The 19,390-nt window shown below is 43.0% G+C and overlaps 1 protein-coding gene across 16 annotated transcripts in view; it reads left to right on the top strand.

The window, feature by feature from the left end:
* ANKRD55 (ankyrin repeat domain 55) overlaps positions 1 to 15,881 on the top strand; it is a 204,277-nt gene extending 188,396 nt beyond the window's left edge. For 14 of the 16 annotated variants that reach the window (XM_045020668.1, XM_045020669.1, XM_045020679.1 and 11 more), the window contains 2 exons: positions 3,769 to 3,870; positions 14,860 to 15,880. In XM_045020668.1, the coding sequence (XP_044876603.1) occupies positions 3,769 to 3,870; positions 14,860 to 15,143 (386 nt within the window). In that variant the 3' untranslated portion in view covers positions 15,144 to 15,880. Of the gene's footprint in view, positions 1 to 3,768; positions 3,871 to 14,859 lie in introns of all 16 variants that reach the window. The other 2 variants (XM_045020667.1, XM_045020675.1) reach the window with 2 other exon arrangements.
* The last annotated feature ends 3,509 nt before the right edge of the window (positions 15,882 to 19,390 follow it).

The following is a 19,390-nucleotide window of genomic DNA, read 5'->3' as shown; positions in this document are numbered from 1 at the left end:
CATAGAGACCCCATTAACTTCCATGGAGCCTGGGGTGGGTGTAAAGGTCTGCTTGCAGGATCATGGCCCAAGCATGGAACCTACAGGAAAGAGTTAACTCATTATGGTGGGAGCGCTCTTTGTGTATGGAAGGGAAGAATGTATCCCCTTATCTCTAATGGTCTGCAATTTACAAATTACAGTTAGAAAATTAACTTACTAAATAAACCTGGAGCGCTGTGAGAGTTCAGTAGTCTGTGTACAGGCTGAGCTGCTCTTTAACAAGGAAAATTTTCCAACAATAAGAAGATTCCCATAAGCTAGAATAGAGGACATCCATTGAAATGAATAAAACAAGGGCAGCTCGCTAGTTGATGGGAATATATTGCATAGCCCAGGTATTGTCTTAAAATATCATGATAGAAAAGAGCTGTGTGTGTTGTCTAAAATCTGTCTGCTGCTGTAATTAGGGTCACATGAATCCCTGTTATTAACACTGCATTTACTTTATGAATTCAGAGCCTCATGGCTCTTACTTTAGCTCTGGATTTTTAGTCCTCTGTAGCTTTCACAGCATTTTCCTGCCTGCAGAATTGTAGAGGTTTGGAAGTAAATTAGAGTTCCTCACCAGACAGCTGGGCGTAATATAGGGGAGGCCCTTTCATAAAGCCCATTTACTTCATCTTGCACAGGGGGTAGGGATTAGAGAGACACACACATTTGGCTCTTTATAGTAATTAAATGTTAATATTCGTTTCCTCCATTTTCAGTACTGACAATGGTTGCTACATATAACTTCCTGTCCACTGAAAATATAGGACAGAATTATGGTTATCAGTCATTTGGGGTTTTTTAGTAACTGAAGTTAATTTTCAAGTCATGATCTCAGCTGAAATTCAGCATTTAAGCCCTTATATGGAGTTATCTTTGCTAAAATTTAGAGCTATATTTTATGTTAATGCTACTGAGACATCTGTCATGAAACGGGGGATTTTTTTTTGTGGTTTTTTGTACTCTTGGAAATGAAAGCTCAGCTGATCTATCTACTGATTGCCCTTTGAATAAATGTCAGGTGAGTTTGGTGTTGGTAGCATTGGGCATTTTGAGCCTTACCATCTTACCACTGGCACAAATTTGGAGAAAAAACACTTTATCTTGGATTGTCTCCATCAGTGCGTGACCTTGGTAGAACCAGGATGGTCAACTACCCCAAAAAGCATTGGCAATATTGCAGCAGAAACTCCTGTCAACTGTAGCTTTGAGTTGGTATCAGCAATACAGAACATTTTGCTTAAATGAGCCTTGCCAGTATATCCCTTTGTAAAACAGACACAACTCTTCATCCACTCTGTGGAACGGAAAGGAGATAAATTACAGAAATTCCAAGCAATATCGGAAAGGGAACCCCTGTATGGGGTGGAAAGGCAGGTGCACGAGATGTTTCCCACCACTACCATGTAACCACCTCCCGCCCTTCTTTATTGTTCATCTGTTTGTTGCGTATATTGCTAAGCCATCAGGCACAAGACTATACCTTGTTAGACTCATAGACTTTAAAGTCAGAAGGGGCCATTATGATCATCTAGTCTGACCTCCTGCACAATGCAGGCCATACAATCTCACCCATCCACTTCTATAACAAACCCCTAACCTATGTCTAAGTTATTGAAGTCCTCAAATTGTGGTTTGAAGACCTCAAGCTGCAGAGAATCCTCCAGCAAGTGACCCGTGCCCCATGCTGCAGAGGAAGGCGAAAAACCTCCAGGGCCTCTGCCCTGGAGGAAAATTCCTTCCCGACCCCAAATATGGCGATCAATTAAACCCTGAGCATGTGGGCAAGACTCACCAGCCAGCTCTCAGGAAAGAATTCTCTATAGTAACTCAGATCCCATCCCATCTAACATCCCATCCCAGACCACTGGGCATACTTACCTGCTGATAATTTGGCAATTGATCTTTGATTAATTGCCAAAATTAGGCTATTGCATCATACCATCCCCTCCATAAACTTATCAAGCTTAGTCTTAAAGCCAGATATGTCTTTTGCCCCCACTACTCTCCTTGGAAGGCTGTTCCAGAACTTCACTCCTCTAATGGTTAGAAACCTTCATCTAATTTCAAGTCTAAACTTCCTAGTGTCCAGTTTATATCCATTTGTTCTTGTGTCCACATTGGTACTAAGCTTAAATAATTCCTCTTCCTCCCTAATATTAATCCCTCTGATATATTTATAAAGAGCCATCATATCCCCCCTCAACCTTCTTTTGGTTAGGCTAAACAAGCCAAGCTCTTTGAGTCTCCTTTCATAAGACAGGTTTTCCATTCCTCGGATCATCCTAGTAGCCCGTCTCTGAACCTGTTCCAGTTTGAATTCATCCTTCTTAAACATGGGAGACCAGAACTGCACACAGTATTCCAGATGAGGTCTCACCAGTGCCTTGTACAATGGTACTAACACCTCCTTATCTTTGCTGGAAATACCTCGCCTGATGCATCCTAAAACTGCATTAGCTTTTTTAACGGCCATATCACATTGGCAGCTCATAGTCATCCTGTGATCAACCAATACTCCGAGGTCCTTCTCCTCCTCTGTTATGTGTTTTGTACAGCACCCAGTACATCTTGAGTGCTATGATAAGTAATCTAAAAATTGGGCTAATAATAAAAAAGGGATCATGTTTTGGCAGAGAGGGTAAGGAGCTGGCAATATCTGATCTGTGTGACTTGCTCCCTTTTTCAAAGCTAAGGGGTAATTTATGATACCCTATGCACCAGAAGTTATTTGGCTGTATTAAGGACTAAACAGAATGCCAAACAAAGGAAAAGCAGGTCTAGGGAGTTCACTGGCATTTAGACTCTAGTGGTGGGGCAAAATCTCTGATTTCCACAGGTGTTCTTCATATTTTAACAAAGCTATTTTGGCCTGATCCAAAGCCCATAGAAGCCAGTGGACAGATGCCCATTGCTTTCAATGGGCTTTGAATCAGGCCTTTTGTCCAGAACTGGTGAGCTGAATTACACTTGTCTACATAGAGGACAGTTGGCCTGGTCTAGACTAGGGGGCGGGGTCGATGTAAGATACGTAACTTCAGCTACGGAAATAGCATAGCTGAAGTCAAAGTATCTTATTTCAACTTACCTCCTGTCCTCACGGCGCAGAATCGATGGCCATGGCTCCCCCGTCGACTCCGTTACTGCCACTCGCCCTGGTGGAGTTCAGGAGTTCGGGGATCGATATATCGCGTCTAGATGAGACGCGATATATCGATCCCTGATAAACCGATCACTACCCGCCAATCCGGCAGGTAGTGTAGACATACCCTTAGGTATGAAACACTGACTTCAAGACCTCATTTCAGAAATGAGAACAGCAAACTGTCTATACTACGGATGGACGCACATGCAAGTGTTCAGCCTTATTGGCTTCCTATGTGGATCTAGTTACAAAATGTTGGGCCAATTTTAAACAAGACAGTACAAATGAGTGTTACGCACAATATGAGAGAACAGGAACCAGAGTGACTGTAACAAAGTCATGTTGTTATGTAGACTTTTTATGTGCACAACTTAATGATGTCAACTCATTTTTATAAATGAATGTAAATAAATAAATATCAGCAATCACCACTGAGCTTCTGTCTAGCCATTTTCAGTTGGTTTTCTGTAGACATGAAGGTACCCATTTCTGAATATTAACACAGAAGTTGTTAGTCTACCAGCAAGTAGAGTACTGTCATGCTCCATATTAGTTCCAAGTACATATAGTATGTATATATTTTTCTATCACAGGGAAAAGTTTTCAACAGATGTCCCTAGACCGACCCAAAGTAAAAGACCTTACTCCTGTACGGAACAATCTAGCTCCCATACCAGACCACTGTGTTCAGAAAAGTAAGTAGAGCATCTAAATTACTGTAGCACTCCTATGTGAATCTGTAAAGTATTTGCATTGGGATTGTTTTTTAATTTTTCTTTATCCCAGATGTGTTTGATATAATTGGTCTAGCAACAGTTATCAGCATTACCATATAGGAGAATTTAATTCTAGGAGGGCAGGGGCTGGAATATGTTGCAGATGTAGTATGCACAGCCTTCAGTTGAAGTGAAAGTGCCTTGTACCGCGCTGGTAGCAGCCCTTCCTAGATACTCCAAAGCAATGTTTTACTACTGAAGAGCAGGGATCTATAGACAATGTGCTGTAGACCCTCATGATAGGTACAGTGCCACTGAAAAGTGAAGATGTATCCTGCTTGGTGCATTTTGGAGCAATGCTTGCTGTGTGTGATAAAAACATGGATACACAATGGCTCTACTATAGAAACATGAAAAAAATCCATCATATCCCATATGTCCTTGTCTGTGATCATGGGCAGAAAGAGAATTAGATCTGGAACTTTGGTGCCTACCACACACCAAGTCGTTTTCTTGAGAGAGAGAGACCGTGCACAAGTGAGAAGGTGGTCTGTGCTGATCTTTTACTCTGTATTATGGTCTGGTGCTTAGACTTGATCTTAAGCAAGAGCATATAACTTTATATCCTCATATTCAGTCTAATGTATTGTATTATATATTGCACAACAGACCTTTCAAAGCATTAGTTTATCTGTCTACAGTAACCTAGGTGTCTAGGTTTTGACAGTGTGCACATTACCATGGTGTCTGAGCTGCTAGGTAATTTTGGGTCACTATTTCATCATAGACAGCTACAAATGTGTACAGTTTATGGGCCAGAGACTCTCAATCCTATCTGCAAGTGAAAGGATGGGAGGTGGAACTTTAGGCTGTCTCCTACTTCACAGGAAGCTGGTGGCAGTTGCCTTCACTCATTCTCTACGGCTGTGCTCGGTGCTTGCAATTATGGCTGTCTTGGTAGCTTCTGCTGTAATCAAGGGGAGCAGGAAGATAGTGAGGGCCTCTCTTGCTGTAGACTGCCAGCCAGTTCCTCTTCATTCCCATGGCAACCCCAAGAGAGCTGCTGCAAGAGCAAAGAGAGCCCGTCCCTGCCCCAGTTATCAGCACCAGCAGGGGAGAGAATGTTTAAAAAGTCAGGACAGAGGAGAAAGACCATAGGCCAATGTCTGAGCTTTAGCTGGAGCCAGACACAGTGAGGCACTTGGGTGTGACAACCAATGCCAGCCCCACTCTCAGCACAGTAGCATGGTCTCACATTTCTGTGCTCCATTAAGCTCTAAGTCCAGACATCTGTTTTGAATTGAGGATTTGTGGGTTTGCCATTTACCAAAGCACAAATCAGCCAGGTCCTACACCACCAACTTTTAGAACTAAGCAAAAGGCCTCTTGCCCATTAGGACCTGAGTTCTACCACTCCGGAATCTGTGTGTCTGCAGCTGAAGTTGACCACATTGCTAACAACAAAAAAATAAAGGAAGCTGCACTCCTTGCACTGCTCTGCACATTAATGATGTTTCCAATCTGGGTGATGGGAAAACAGAACCCTGAACTCTGCTGTTGTCTAGAAAGTAAAAGAGAAACTCATGTTCGCTTCTTCTCTTTTGAAGCAAAGACATGAAGAATGCTTAAGTGACACTCCATGTCGTCAAGGAAAAATTCTTTAGCTGTTTGCAGAACCAGAGCTTCAAGTTGTCTCTTTAATTTTAAACTCTGATGTTTAAATATTATCTGCTCATCCCCAATTAGCATACTGTTGTTAGGTTTAACTTTCAATGGTGGATTTCATAGTCATCGGTATTTATGTAGACTTAATAATTCACACAAGCAACCAGGGTATTTTCAGCTACAAGCAGCATATTACTGTTAAGCATCACAGATAGAGGTGTGAGGTATTAATGTTTAGCAGCAGTGCCATATACAGGGTATCATCTTTCTTAGGGCAGATACAAATAACAAAAAGAAAAGCTGTTTGCAAAACTGATTACGTTTTACTTGCTGTAGAAAACAGCAGAAAAAAACTTAAATATGAGTGGTGAAATCCAACATTGTTGGGGTTTATCTTACTCAGGTAAATTTCCCTGGGAGTAAAACTTCAAGAGTGGAAACCTAGATCTACTCAAATTGATTTCAATATATCTAGGTTTCCACTCCTGAAATTTTATTCCCAGGGAAGTTTACCTGAGTAAGAATGTTAGGATTCAAATAGAAAAGACAGGATTCCATGATTTTTAATTAAATTAAAACAAGTGCTAAATACATAGAATAAAAAGGTGAAAGAAAACACAATAAAAGTATAAAAATAATTAGAAAGGGAACTGAAACCTCTATGAATGTCAACAGAAAAGGTACATCTCCTCAAAAAAAGGAAGAGAAGCAAAAACAGGAAGATGTTTTTGCCTTAAAACAACTTTAAAAATACCTTTTAGAAAGAAGTTTATAAGTAGCACTGAAGCAGGAACATACGAAAATAAACAACATATGGTGGGAGGAGGTACTAGGCTGGCTTTAAGCCATCATTTTGACCTCCCAATCTTGGGCTTCTTCTGGGAGCTGGAGACATTAGTCTCTAAGGTGCCACAAGTACCCCTCATTCTTTTAACCTCCTATGGCTGCCCGGATGGCCTGAAATCTATGCAGAGTTCAGTGCTGCTGCCCCACCCCCAACACACCCTTCCTGCCCCTGGTATATACCTCCTAAACCAAGCCTTGCAAAAGGGTCCTCAGAAGACAGCCTTAGGGCTGATTTTCACAGCTCCTGCAACGGAGGAGTCCTCTCCTGGCAAAATATTGGGCTTTTAAGGCCCCCTTATACTGCTCTGGCCCTTTCATGTGGCATAAAGGGGCTAGAACTGTGGTGAAATTCTCACCTCTTAAATATAAATATGAGTAGATTTTGAAAATAGGAATAATGGTAATTTTTGCCATTATTCTTTATAACTGAAAGTTTCTTCATCAGCATGGGCTGAAGAATAATGTTCTACTATAGAGAATTCCACAAAGAACTCTCCTCTTTCAGAATGGCTGCCATCTCCTATTGGTCTCAGTGGGAGGAGGCTAAAATGCCCTTTGCAAAGAAACCCTCCTTCAAAATGACCACTGCCTCCCATTTTTCTCAATGAGAGTGAAGCCAAGCTGCACTCAGGGAAGGCCTAGACAGACAGGGAAGTTGTGGACTCAGGCCGCCATCTTCTTTGAGGGCAGGTTGACATCACTCTCATTGAGAAAAATGGGAGTCAGTGGCCATTTTGAAAAAGGGTATCTTTGAAAGGTTAGCCCTCTACTCTCACTTTCTTCATGTGTAACAAAGTGGTTGAATCTCTGTTTTAAGTGAAAAACCGCAACTTTTAACTTATGGAAGTGCCAGTCACTGTTCCAAATATTTCCACAACCTTTGCCTTTCCAACCAGTATTATTTCCATTTTGTCATGACTTATCCTGCTACATTCTCTTTCCAAGTCTTACCTATGATGCCTTTGTCCTCACTCCACAGTTGCTCTTCTAGCATTCCCTGGGCACCACCTCTCTGACAATCTTCCTCTTGTCTCTGCAGACATGAGCAGTTCACAATAGTCATACTTGAGTATCGAGGAACCTAGGGTTGGACAGGCATAGAATTGCTGCTGGAGTCTTTTTCTTCCCCAGAGGACTGACCCTGCCCTGTCCCGCCAGCGGTGCTGCCCAGCTAAGGCAGGCTAGTGCCTACCTGTTCCAACACTGCACTTTGCCCCAGAAGTGGCCAGCAGCAGGTCCAGCTTCTAGGCAGGGGGCCACGGGGCTCCACACGCTGCCCCCACCCCAAGCACCAGCTCCACACTCCCATTGGCCAGTGAGGGCGGTGCCTGAAGGCAAGAGCCTCATGGAGCCGCTTGTGTGCCTCCGCCATGGAGCCGGACTTGCTGCTGGCCGCTTCCAGGGTGCAGCATCATCTGTGGTGCCAGGGGACAGGCAGGAAGCCTGCCTCTGCACCCTGGCTACACCACTGATCGGGAGCCACCAGAGGTAAGCCAGTGCCCCAACCCCGCACCCCAAACCCCTGACCCAGCCCTGAGCATTCCCCAACCCGGATCCCCTTCCTGCACCCCAAACCTCTCAACCCTGGCCCCACCTCAGAGCCTGCACTCCCAGCCCAGAGCCCTGACTCAGTCCCAAACCCCAATCCCCTGCCCTGCCCTGAGCCCCCGCAAACCCAGAGCTCCCTCCTGCACCCCAAATTCCTCATCCTGCCCCCCCAGAACCTGCACCCCCCAGCCCAGAGCTCTGACCCCCTCCCACACCCCAATCCCCTGCCCCAGCCCAGAGCCCCCTCCCACACCCTGAACCCCTCATTCCCAGCTCCACCCTGCAGCCCTCACCCCAACCCTCTGCCCTAGCCCTGAGCCCCTCCCACACCCCAAACCCCTCATCACCAGGTCCATTGGGTCACGGGCATCAACAATTTTCTTCAACTGAGTCCCCAGAAAAAAAGTTTGAAAACCACTGTCCTAGAGGGAGTTTTGCATTATTCAGGATCCGACCAGACAAACAGGGCTTGACTTCTGGCCACCTCATCTTGCCTGTTTGAAAGAATGTTACTATGTAGTGCAGGGGTCCCCAATGCGGTGCCCGCAGGTGCCATGGTGCCTGCTGGGGCATCTTAATGCGCCCGCATCCTGGCCCCCGGGAGAGCACCCGCCGAAATGCCGCAGCGGCATTTTGGCGGGGATGCCTCTCGATGATGACGCCTGTCGCCAACAAGTGATGTCATCGAGAGGCGTCCCTGCCGAAATTCGGCAGCGACGCCTCTCGATGACGCCACTTGCCATCTATAAGGTGCCACAGGATTCTTTGCTACTTTTACATGAAGGGAAAAGGAGTCCAGGAGAGCTGGCTGTATTTTAAAGAATCCTTATTGAGGTTGCAGGAACAAACCATCCAATGTGTAGAAAGAATAGTAAATATGACAGGTGACGAGCTTGGCTTAACAGTGAAATCCTTGCTGATCTTAAACACAAAAAAGAAACTTAGAAGAAGTGGAAGCTTGGACAAATGACCAGGGAGGAATATAAAAATATTGCTCAGGCATGCGGTAGTGAAATCAGGAAGGCAAAATCACAATTGGAGTTGCAACTAGCAAGGGATGTTAAGAGTAACAAGAAGGGTTTCTACAGGTATGTTTGCAACAAGAAGAAGGTCAGGGAAAGTGCGGGCCCCTTAATGAATAGGAGAGGCAACCTAGTGACAGAGGATGTGGAAAAAGCTAATGTACTCAATGCTTTTTTTGCCTCTGTCTTCATGAACAAGGTCAGCTCTCAGACTACTGCACTGGGCAGCACAGTATGGGGAGAAGGTGATCAGCCCTATGTGGAGAAAGAACTGGTTCGGGACTATTTAGAAAAACTGGATGAGCACAAGTCCATGGGGCCGGATGCACTGCATCTGAGGGTGCTAAAGGAGTTGGCGGATGTGATTGCAGAGCCATTGGCCATTATCTTTGAAAACTCATGGCGATCGGGGGAGGTCCCAGATCACTGGAAAAAGGCTACTGTAGTGCCCATCTTTAAAAAAGGGAAGGAGGAGGATCCGGGGAACTACAGGCCAGTCAGCCTCACCTCAGTCCCTGGAAAAATCATGGAGCAAGTCCTCAAGGAGTCAGTTTTGAAGCACTTGGAGGAGAGGAAAGTGATCAGGAAAGTCAGCATGGATTCACCAAGGGCAAGTCATGCCTCACTAACCTAATTGCCTTCTATGATGAGATAACTGGCTCTGGGGATGAGCGAAAAATAGTGGACCTATTATTCCTTGACTTTAGCAAAGCTTTTGATACAGTCCTCCACAGTATTCTTGCCAGCAAGTTAAAGAAGTATGGGCTGGATGAATGGACTATAAGGTGGATAGAAAGCTGGCTAGATCATCGGGCTCAAAGGGTAGTGATCAATGGTTCCATGTCTAGTTGGCAGCCTTTATCAACTGAAGTGCCCCAAGGGTCGGTCCTGGGGCTGGTTTTATTCAATATCTTCATTAATGATCTTGAGGATTGCACCCTCAGCAAGTTTGCAGATGACACTAAACTGGGAGGAGTGGTAGATACGCTGGAGGGTAGGAATAGGATACAGAGGGACCTAGACAAATTAGAGGATTGGGCCAAAAGAAATCTGATGAAGTTCAACAAGGACAAGAGCAGAGTCTTGCACTTAGGAAGAAAGAATCCCATGCACTGCTACAGGCTAGGGACCGAGTGGCTAGGCAGCAGTTCTGCAGAAAGGGAGCTAGGAGATACAGTGGACGAGAAGCTGGATATGGGTCAACAGTGTGCCCTTGTTGCCAAAAAGGCTAATGGCATTTTGGGCTGTATAAGTAGGGGCATTGCCAGCAGATCGAGGGACGTGATCATTCCCCTCTATTCAACATTGGTTGAGCCAGACAGTTCAAAAGAGGCCTGACAGGACAGAGAGAGAGACCTACCCTAAAAGCTCCTGAAGGATGCTACAAAAACCTTTCCCTGGGAGAAAGACCCTGCTTGCTCAGCCCCGAGGGGCAGAAATTTCAATTATTCTCCTTTCCTTTGCTACTGTGACAAACTGGAAGACTTTGCAGAGTAAGCGAGTGATAAGAAGTGGCCCCGGGAGGCAGCCTTAAGGCACTCCTGAGTGCCAGAGCCCAGTGGAGTGGAGGGCCCATGTTCCCCTACCAACCACCTTGTTACGGAGGGCCCGAAAACCTTCTCTTCCAGACTCTCCCTTGGGGAAAGCCAGAGAGGGTAAAGACTTTGCAAACTGCCTGGCTGGAACTCAACACACCCAGGGGTCACTAAACAGACTGAAAGTCATCTCCCTACCACCCCTTCATAGGGGTGTGGGGCCCAATATCTTTCTTGAGACTCTGTTTCCCCACAGAGGATATGGCTAATTGGTGACCTGGCCAGAAGGTCAGGTTAACACCCATCAAAAGGCAGGCCTCCCCAGGACATGACAGTAGCCAGTGGGAGACTTTGGAGGTGAGGTAAGTAAAGACCTAGTATCTTAACCACTAGGCAACATCACCGGTGAGCCACCCTTGGCAACTTGGTGGAAAAGGCAGGCACTTATCACAGGTCTGTGGTAAAGCCTTGAAAGAAAAAAAAATCGTGGATATAGACAAACTGTTGAGGTGGCTGATGGACAGCCAGCATTAACAGAACCAGCTGTTCCAACATAAATGGCTGCCCAGCAACAGCAGTAAGCATCACAATGACAGCAGCAGCAGCTCAACCAGGAGCTGATGGCACAACAGTTAGAGCAGCAACAACACCTGGTCCAGCAGGTGGTGACCCTTTCACAACCACCAGGGGCAAGTGCAAATCTTGCGGCCAGGACCCCAAACCCTGCCCCAACCCCAAATCTTCTGGTAAGGTGTCTGGGGACAACTCTGATGCTTGCCTTACTAGTTTTGAGAAGATCGTGGCAGCAGCTCAATGGCCATCTGAACTCTGAGATGTTTTGCCGGCACCTTATCTTACCAGGACAGCTCAAGCAGCATATCAGAGCCTCAATGCCATGGATGTGCAAGACTATACGTGGGTCAAGGCAGTCATCTTTTACATCTTTGATATCATGGCTGAGACCCACTAGCAGCACTTTCCACCAGGATCCCAGCCTCAAGCAGTGGCTCAAAGCCTTAAAGAACATTGTTGGCTGTGGCTCCAGTTGAGCAGGTCATGCTCAAGCAATTCACGCAGATTCTCCCAGCTGGCAGAAATGGATGAGTGTTGTGACACAGGCCTGGGACACTGACTAATGCAATAAGGCTATCAGAAAATTATATGGTGACCACATGCCTGGCCACTGGAACACTGAGGCCTCAATATGCTCATTCCAGAGGATCACAGACTGCAGATCTATGGGCCCAGCAAGGGGGATGCCCCCTGGGGTACTGAATGCCAAGCCCAGTCTCCTGGATGATCTGCAGCTATGGATGACCTGACTAGAGGGTCGAGTGGACACCCACCAGAAGGCAGACCACCACAGGACATGACCGTAGCCAGTGGAAGACATTGGAAGTGGGGAAAGTAGAGACCTATCATCCTAACCACTTGGCGACACTGCCAGTGAGTGCCACCTATCACACAAGGTTAAGACTGGCAGAGTCTCAAGGAGTTTGCTGGTGAGACAGGCAGAATGGTGTAGCAAGGAATTGACACATGCAGTTTAAGCTCCAGTAAAGCTCTCGCTCACAGAAGTAGTGGGGTAACAGTGGCTTATGATTTTGGGCACCCAAAGAAAGACTCAAAGATATCTGGGAATTCACATCTCAAACAACCTAGAAGAGCTTTATAATTTAAATGTCAAATCTCTACTTCAGCAAATGAAAAGAGATCTGGAGTGCTGGGGGAAGTATGCCATTTCTTGGTTGGGAGAAATAGTCACAGTCAAAATGAACATTTTGCCAAGGATATCTTTCTTTTTTCAAAGTCTTCCTGTAATCATCCTGGATAAAAAGCCTAGCAGAAATACAGAGGATGGTGTTAGAATTTATATGGAATAAGAAAAGATCAAGTGTGAGTGCAGATACTTTCTTTAGACCAATTGAACAAGGTGGATTAGCTATTACAAATATTCAGTGGCACTACCAAGCCAGCCCGCTCAAAGTTGAGAGCACTCTAATCCAGCCAAACACCGGGTCTTTTATTTAACAAGAAAATTGGAGCAGTATAAACATTGCTAGGCTACCATGGACCAATTAAAAAAAAACCACACACACACACACCCTCCAGAAATTTATACTCATCCTTAAGTGAAGACTCCTCTACAGGTTGGGATAGAGCTAAAGATAAAATAAATCCCTTTCCCCCATTGCAAACATTCCAGATTTTAACCCAAATTATGAATCAGAAAGTCTAAAGCCTGAAAAGGCCATGGAGTACAAGCAGTTGACCAGTTTTCAGCAAAGAGGCTTTTCTAATTTAATTAGAGCTCAAAACTAGCTTTAACTGGCTCACTTTCCCATGGTACCAGTACTTTCAAGTTAGGCATTATGTTTAACTTTCTAGAAAAGCTGTTTTATAAGGAAAGCCAACTTTCATAGAAGAGCTGGCGTATAGTCAGTTAGGTGACTGAGACATTATAACTAATTTATAATCACTCTTTGCAGACACCTTTCTTAACAAAAAAAGTGTCAATATGAGACAAACTGGGAAAAGCATATGGATAGGTAAATTACCTAGAAAAGAGGACAAGCAATCTCAGTGTGTAGCAGAATTTTTTTTTTTTTAAAAATAAGGTCTTTCAGATACTGTTTCAATGGTGGCTCACACTAGTCAGGTTAAAGAATATTTATAGATTGAATGGGGATAAATGTTGGAGAAATTGTGGTGGATATTTCCAGTCAGTAGAGTACTGGGGTGCAATTTGTAACCAACATGTCACAAATTACTGGATATTTAGATATTGGTTACCATTTATTCAATACTCAGAGTACATTCACCTCTACAAAAAAAAGCACACCAGTTAATTATTTTTATTACCATTCAGTAGACATGCCTGGTTTGTTAAATATAATTCAATAGAACACTAGAAACAATATGTCATGGATAGTGTAAAGATGCTCACTTTGTAACGTGCATCACACACACTATGTTAAGTAGAGAGATCCAACAATTACATGTTTTGCCAAACCAAAGCTCACTGTCGTAACATTTATTGTATTGTCTCTAATATTTATATGGCCAGGATTTGTAAACCTATTAAAATATCCTAAATAAAAACATTTAAAAAAAAGACGTAGATGTGTAACAAACAGGCCATTCTTTTGTCTGCACATTTTTTGATCTGCTATTCTTTCTAAAGGTACAATTAATCAGTAAATATAGATTCTACAGTGTTCCATATACAGCAAATCTACTCTTAACAGGTAAATTCAAAGATTGTTTAAAGTGGACTTGTAGGACAAGATCCTCAGTGTATATAAATTGCCATAGCTCCATTGACTTCAGTGAAGATACTCAACCGACACCAGCTAAGGATGTGACCTGTTGACTCTAACAACAATTTATCCAAATTATCCTCTATTAAATCAAAGGAACATAAGAATGGAAATACTGGGTCAGACCAAAGGTCCACAAAGCCCAGTATCCTGTCTTCTGACAGTGCCCAATGCCAGGTGCCCCAGAGGAAATGAACAGAACAGCTAATCATCAAGTGATGCATGTCCTGTTGCCCATTTCCAGCTTCTGGCAAACAGAGGCTAGAGACACCATCCCTGCCCATCATGGCTAATAGCCATTGATGGACCCATCCTCCATGAATTTATCTAGTTCTTTTTTGAACCCTGTTATAGTCTTGGCCTTCACAACATCCTCTAGCAAAGAGTTCCACAAGTTGACTCTGCATTGTGTGAAGAAATACTTCCTTTTGTTTGTTTTAAACCTGCTGCTTATTAATTTCATTTGGTGACCCCTAGTCAATCAATCTACATCTGGATTAATTCTATTGTTTTCAGTGGCATTACACCAGATTTACATCAGATTAAGAGAGGAGAATCTCCTCCTTGTTGGCTTGTAGAATTTACTTAAACTTGTGCAAAGAAAATCCCCATCAGATGGGTTGCAAGAAAGGAACAAAGACTTGAAGAACTGTCAAAGGAAGGGAGGGAGTCATGAAGATTCATGTTCAGATAAGTTTTGGATATGTATCCATGTGTTTCAGTGATTATCAAAAGTGAAGCTATGCAGGCTCACAGAGCACTAAAAACTCCTTGTAAATAATCTGTCATTGGCATTGTTTGCTTGGTTATCACAAAGAAAAGTATTTCCACACATGATTAGTTCAGCCAGGATGAGCTTTAAATTACTTTAATAATTCTTTGCTCATTTTCGATACTGTTTCTAAGTTTCATGGGTTCAATTTAAATGCACATGATACAAGATAAACATACAAGAATACGAAAGTGACAAACTGACAAATTATAGAATTTGTTTCTGACTTTCTGGGCACTCTTTTTCTCTTTTTTCCTCAGTCCAGCTACCACCTACTGAAGTTTCTCAGGGTGTCAAGAAGTCAAAGTCTCTGTCTTTAAACTCCTTAAGGACTGGCACAACTATACTCCCACCAGCACTTACCTCCAAAACCCAGAGAGGAGGACTTTCTCAAAGTCATTCACTGCATTCCTTCTTACCTGTTCTATCAGGGGAATCTCTCAGAACAAGCCGTGTCCTGCCTGCTATCCCGAGCAAGAAGGGGTCCACTCTCACAGTGGAATACTTTAAGAAATCTTCCAGCAAATCAGACAGTGAAAATTAGCTCATCTTGCTGGCCTCTAACACATAGATGGAAATATTTCTAAGCTTTTTATTACAAGATTACTATACGGTAGAACCTCGCTAATTCACACTAATGAAAGCTGATGTGAACTAGACTGTTAATGATTAAACAATTTAAAAAGCAAGGATACTGCATCACACACAGTATTTTGTGCATTGTTTTGACATTTTAGTGTCATTTTAATTTATGATTAATTTGATAGTAAGTAGTAAATATACTGTAGTATATTTTGTGAAAGGAGACCCTAATAGACAACCCAACTACAGCACTGTGCTATTAAATCTTTGCTGAGAAGTAGGGCTAGAATGCCAGGATTTGTGTGATAAGTCATAAGGTGTTTGGACAAGTGAAACATGAGTTTGTGAGGTTTTACTATAGTTCACAAAGCAAAGGCTCTGATGCTGAAAACCAATTTTTTTTAAAACTAAAATTCTGAACTCTAAAGAAACATCAGTTTTGGTAAATCAGCTGTTATTTTCCAATTTATTTCTAACACATTTTCTACACTGTGAATTTGTGATTTTTGTGATCTCCACATGCCAAAAAAGATGTAATACAAAAAACAAATCTTTGCAGGACAGACAGGGACATACCACGGGCCTTTCAAAATGTTTGCTGATTGCACAGATTGATTTATGTATCTGATTTACTTAATTCTTTATATTCTTCAATAACAAGACGCTGTATTATTTTCATATAACAAGGATAATTCAATCAGATTGGTGTTATTAGCTGTTATTTCATCAATTTAATCCTTCTGATCTACAAATTAAAAAAAAATCAAAACTGAAAGCCTTTTAATCAACAGTAATTTGAGTTGCATTATATGGGGGAATGCTCTATGGTCCTTTGCAAAACATTTTCTAACACTGTACTCCATTGGAGGCTGACAGAGTTAGTCAGCGTATGATTGCTTCAGGGTGCTCGTCTCATTACTTTGCCATATTACAGTCTTCAACTAACAATCTACTTCTCCATTTCTAGTCAAATACGTGGGCTGATTAGCTCCAAATCCCACTCTGCCAATGAGAATGGAACAAGCACTCCCAAGTAGTTCTAGATAAATGTTTTATTAGCTACATGATTCTTCCTTAATTGCCTCACAGTAGAGGCCAAAGCCAGCACAACATACTCCTAGGTATTCAACCTGTGCAAGTGCCAATACCTAAGTTTTGGATTTCAATGCAAGGTGACCTAGTCAAAGAAAAGGATGGTTTGTCCTTCTCATGGGCAGTTTTTTGTCTCAGGACACTTAACAGTCAAAAGCTGTTCTTGGAAAATAGAGGGGAAAGAACTCATATAAATGGGTTCCTGATTCCTGTGCTTGCACCTAAGCATCTGATCCAAATATCATGCATGAGCCTGAAAGCATCCAAATCCTCTGTAGCTGGGTAGATAAAAAGCTGCACCACCGAAGCACACTCAGTCAATGGTAAACCAATTCCACAAGGATGCGCAGAGCCCACTCAATGCATTGCACATCAGCCTCCTGGGCAAAAAGGGTGGCAGCCACTACAGAGGAAATCTGCAAACCTACCACTTGGTCATCTATGAACGTGTATAAAACTCTACAGATGTGAACACAACAGTCTCAAGACCCACTCTCCTGGAGCGATGTTATTACATCAGAACCTAAGCTTTCATGAAAAAAGTAAATTTCTAGCCCTCATAGTTGCACAGAAAGTTTGAGAAGGTGACCCAAGTGTTACCAGAGTGATGTCTGCCTCTGTATGCACGCCGCCTGAAACAATAGCTCTGAGACATGTGCTCTGCCTCTCAATGGGGTGTGAACTCTAAGGCCGGCCCAAAAGGAGCACTGTGTGTGGCCTGGCCCACCAAACATTCACTGAAGCAGATACACCCCGGCTCCTCGGGTAAGTACTTAATGACCCCCTGTTGCCACTCTTGTCCTTTGCAGGATGAAAGAAGCAGATGCCTGTTGGCTTGCAGAGAGAGGGACTCTGCTCCTTCTGCTGGGGGGAGAAGGAGCCCCATGCCAAGGCCTTTGCCTCTCTGGAAAGCAAGGGGATCCTTCTGCCACTGCCCCTGCTGTTCTTGAGAGGAATGGGGACTCAGCCCCTACTCCAGGGGGAAGTGTCTCCTCCCAGCTGTGCCACTGCCTGTCCAGGGAGTAGGAGAACCCTAGGCTGCCCGTAGAGAAGTGGTGTCAGGCCACGTACCAGTCCAACAGGTAGCTGTTATGTAGTTGGTCTCTATGATTCCAAGTGGGGGCAAGGCCACAGCAGCCCCATATGATGGTGTCTCTAGGGCCCTGGATCGCCTTAATCTAGAGACTGGGAGGGAGGTCAGGATCCAGAATGGAAAATGTATTACCTGTAAATGTGAATAAAGTAGCATTGTTTCTTTTCTGGACTAACCACTTGCTTAGCCTTCCCCACCTAAGACACGTTCTTCAGGTAAAAAAGCATTACTACCTAAAACATTAGATACAATCTACTAAGAAGAATGTAATGTTTCCTTACAGCTTTGGGAGTATTCATGTGGATCGGGACACAGCCAATAGATCCCTGGACAAGTCTGAACTGCCTCCAATATTCTAAGAAGAGTGAGACAGCACAACCAAGCTTGGGTTAGGGGTCGGGTCATTCCCAGAAAATAAAGTATCAGGTAACAAATGTACCTGTCCATAAAGGTTTTATCAGTCTTGCACAGACAAATCTGAGTAATGAACTAATGTTGCCAGCCATTTTCAGCTGAAAAGAGGTCTAGATCAAAGAAAATACTTTCTTCCAAAGACCACATAAAATCCAAACTATGTAGAATTCAAGTAGGATTCATTTGAAGCTGGAAGCACCATTGCTCACTATAACAATCCTCAGGTTTCAGAGTGGTAGCCGTGTTAGTCTGTATCAGCAAAAAGAATGAGGAATACTTGTGGCACCTTAGAGACTAAAAAATTTATTTGGGCATAAGGTTTCTCTCGTTATAGTTAGTATGGCAACACCCAGTTTTTCATGTCCTCTGTGTGTATATATATATATATCTTCCTACTGTATTTTCCACTCCATGCATCTGATGAAGTGGGTTTTAACCCATGAAAGGTTATGCTCAAATACATTTGTTAGTCTCTATAATAGCACTGTATCACACATCCTCACTATAATAATGTACAGTGTTTTGTATGCTAGCCAGGCAACCTCAGCCAATTGACATTTTCATACTGTATGCTTTTTCCTTTTTCCCCAAAAGATCATTTTTCTTTTCCAGTGTTCCACAAATCAGGAAAGCATCCCATTTCAGGAACAGGGTGTAAATGCAAAGCACATGCTTAAAATTAAGTGCTTAAGTTCTTCCCTGAATAGAGATGGACTTATGTATGTGCTTTCCTGAATCAGGACTATATACATTTTTAAAATGGTATTTTGATGCATTTCCATGAGGTTCTGGTAATTATACAATTGACAGTATGCCAAACATTGAACTTGAAAACATCCAAAACATGCTCTGAGAAAGCACTCAATGTTATTCCCAGAAGCAATCCCACCAGGAACTATCATGACCTCTTTGGCAATGAAAGCTAGTAATAACAGTGCAGTAAATAAATAAAAAGACAGCAAGTTTACAATCTCTCTCTTTTGACTGGGAACATATTGTTCATTTGAGAATACTGTATATACGACAATAAATGAACCAGTAATTACTCCAACCCCAAGAGGTCATTGTGGCCTGAGTTTTCCTGGAAAATAATGATGAGATGGAGTATTTAAGGTTAACACAATTGATTATTAACTGCCAAGAAATGCCTGATGAGGCAGGCACAACTGGTTTTATTTATTTATTTAACGGGTAAAATGACTTGGACAAGTTCTCCTGTCAGTTACACCAATATAACTATTTGGGTGTTGCAGCAGTATCACTCAGAGGAGAGTTTGGCCCAGTGCAGGGATCTGGGAATGAACGTATACACGTATGGAATATTTACCAACCAAAATACAATATGGTCAAATGCATTTATATACTGTAACATAGTTTACATTCAACATATTATTACACTTACAATAGATTTGTAGAACCAAAGACTGACTCCTTTAAAAAAAACTTTTCTTTTGAAAATAAGATGCACTCCAATCTGCCTAAGTATTTTGTTCGTTGCCCCCACACAGTAATATATTTACCCCAATATACGGAGTTCCACCTTTCCACTATATTGTGTGGGATGTTTTAACTGGAGTCATTATTGTTTAAAGAAAAAAAATGTTCATGTG

Source organism: Mauremys mutica, chromosome 6 (genome assembly GCF_020497125.1).
Source record: "Mauremys mutica isolate MM-2020 ecotype Southern chromosome 6, ASM2049712v1, whole genome shotgun sequence".
Classification (NCBI taxonomy): Eukaryota; Metazoa; Chordata; order Testudines; family Geoemydidae; genus Mauremys; species Mauremys mutica.
This window is presented reverse-complemented; position numbering and strand designations above follow the sequence as displayed.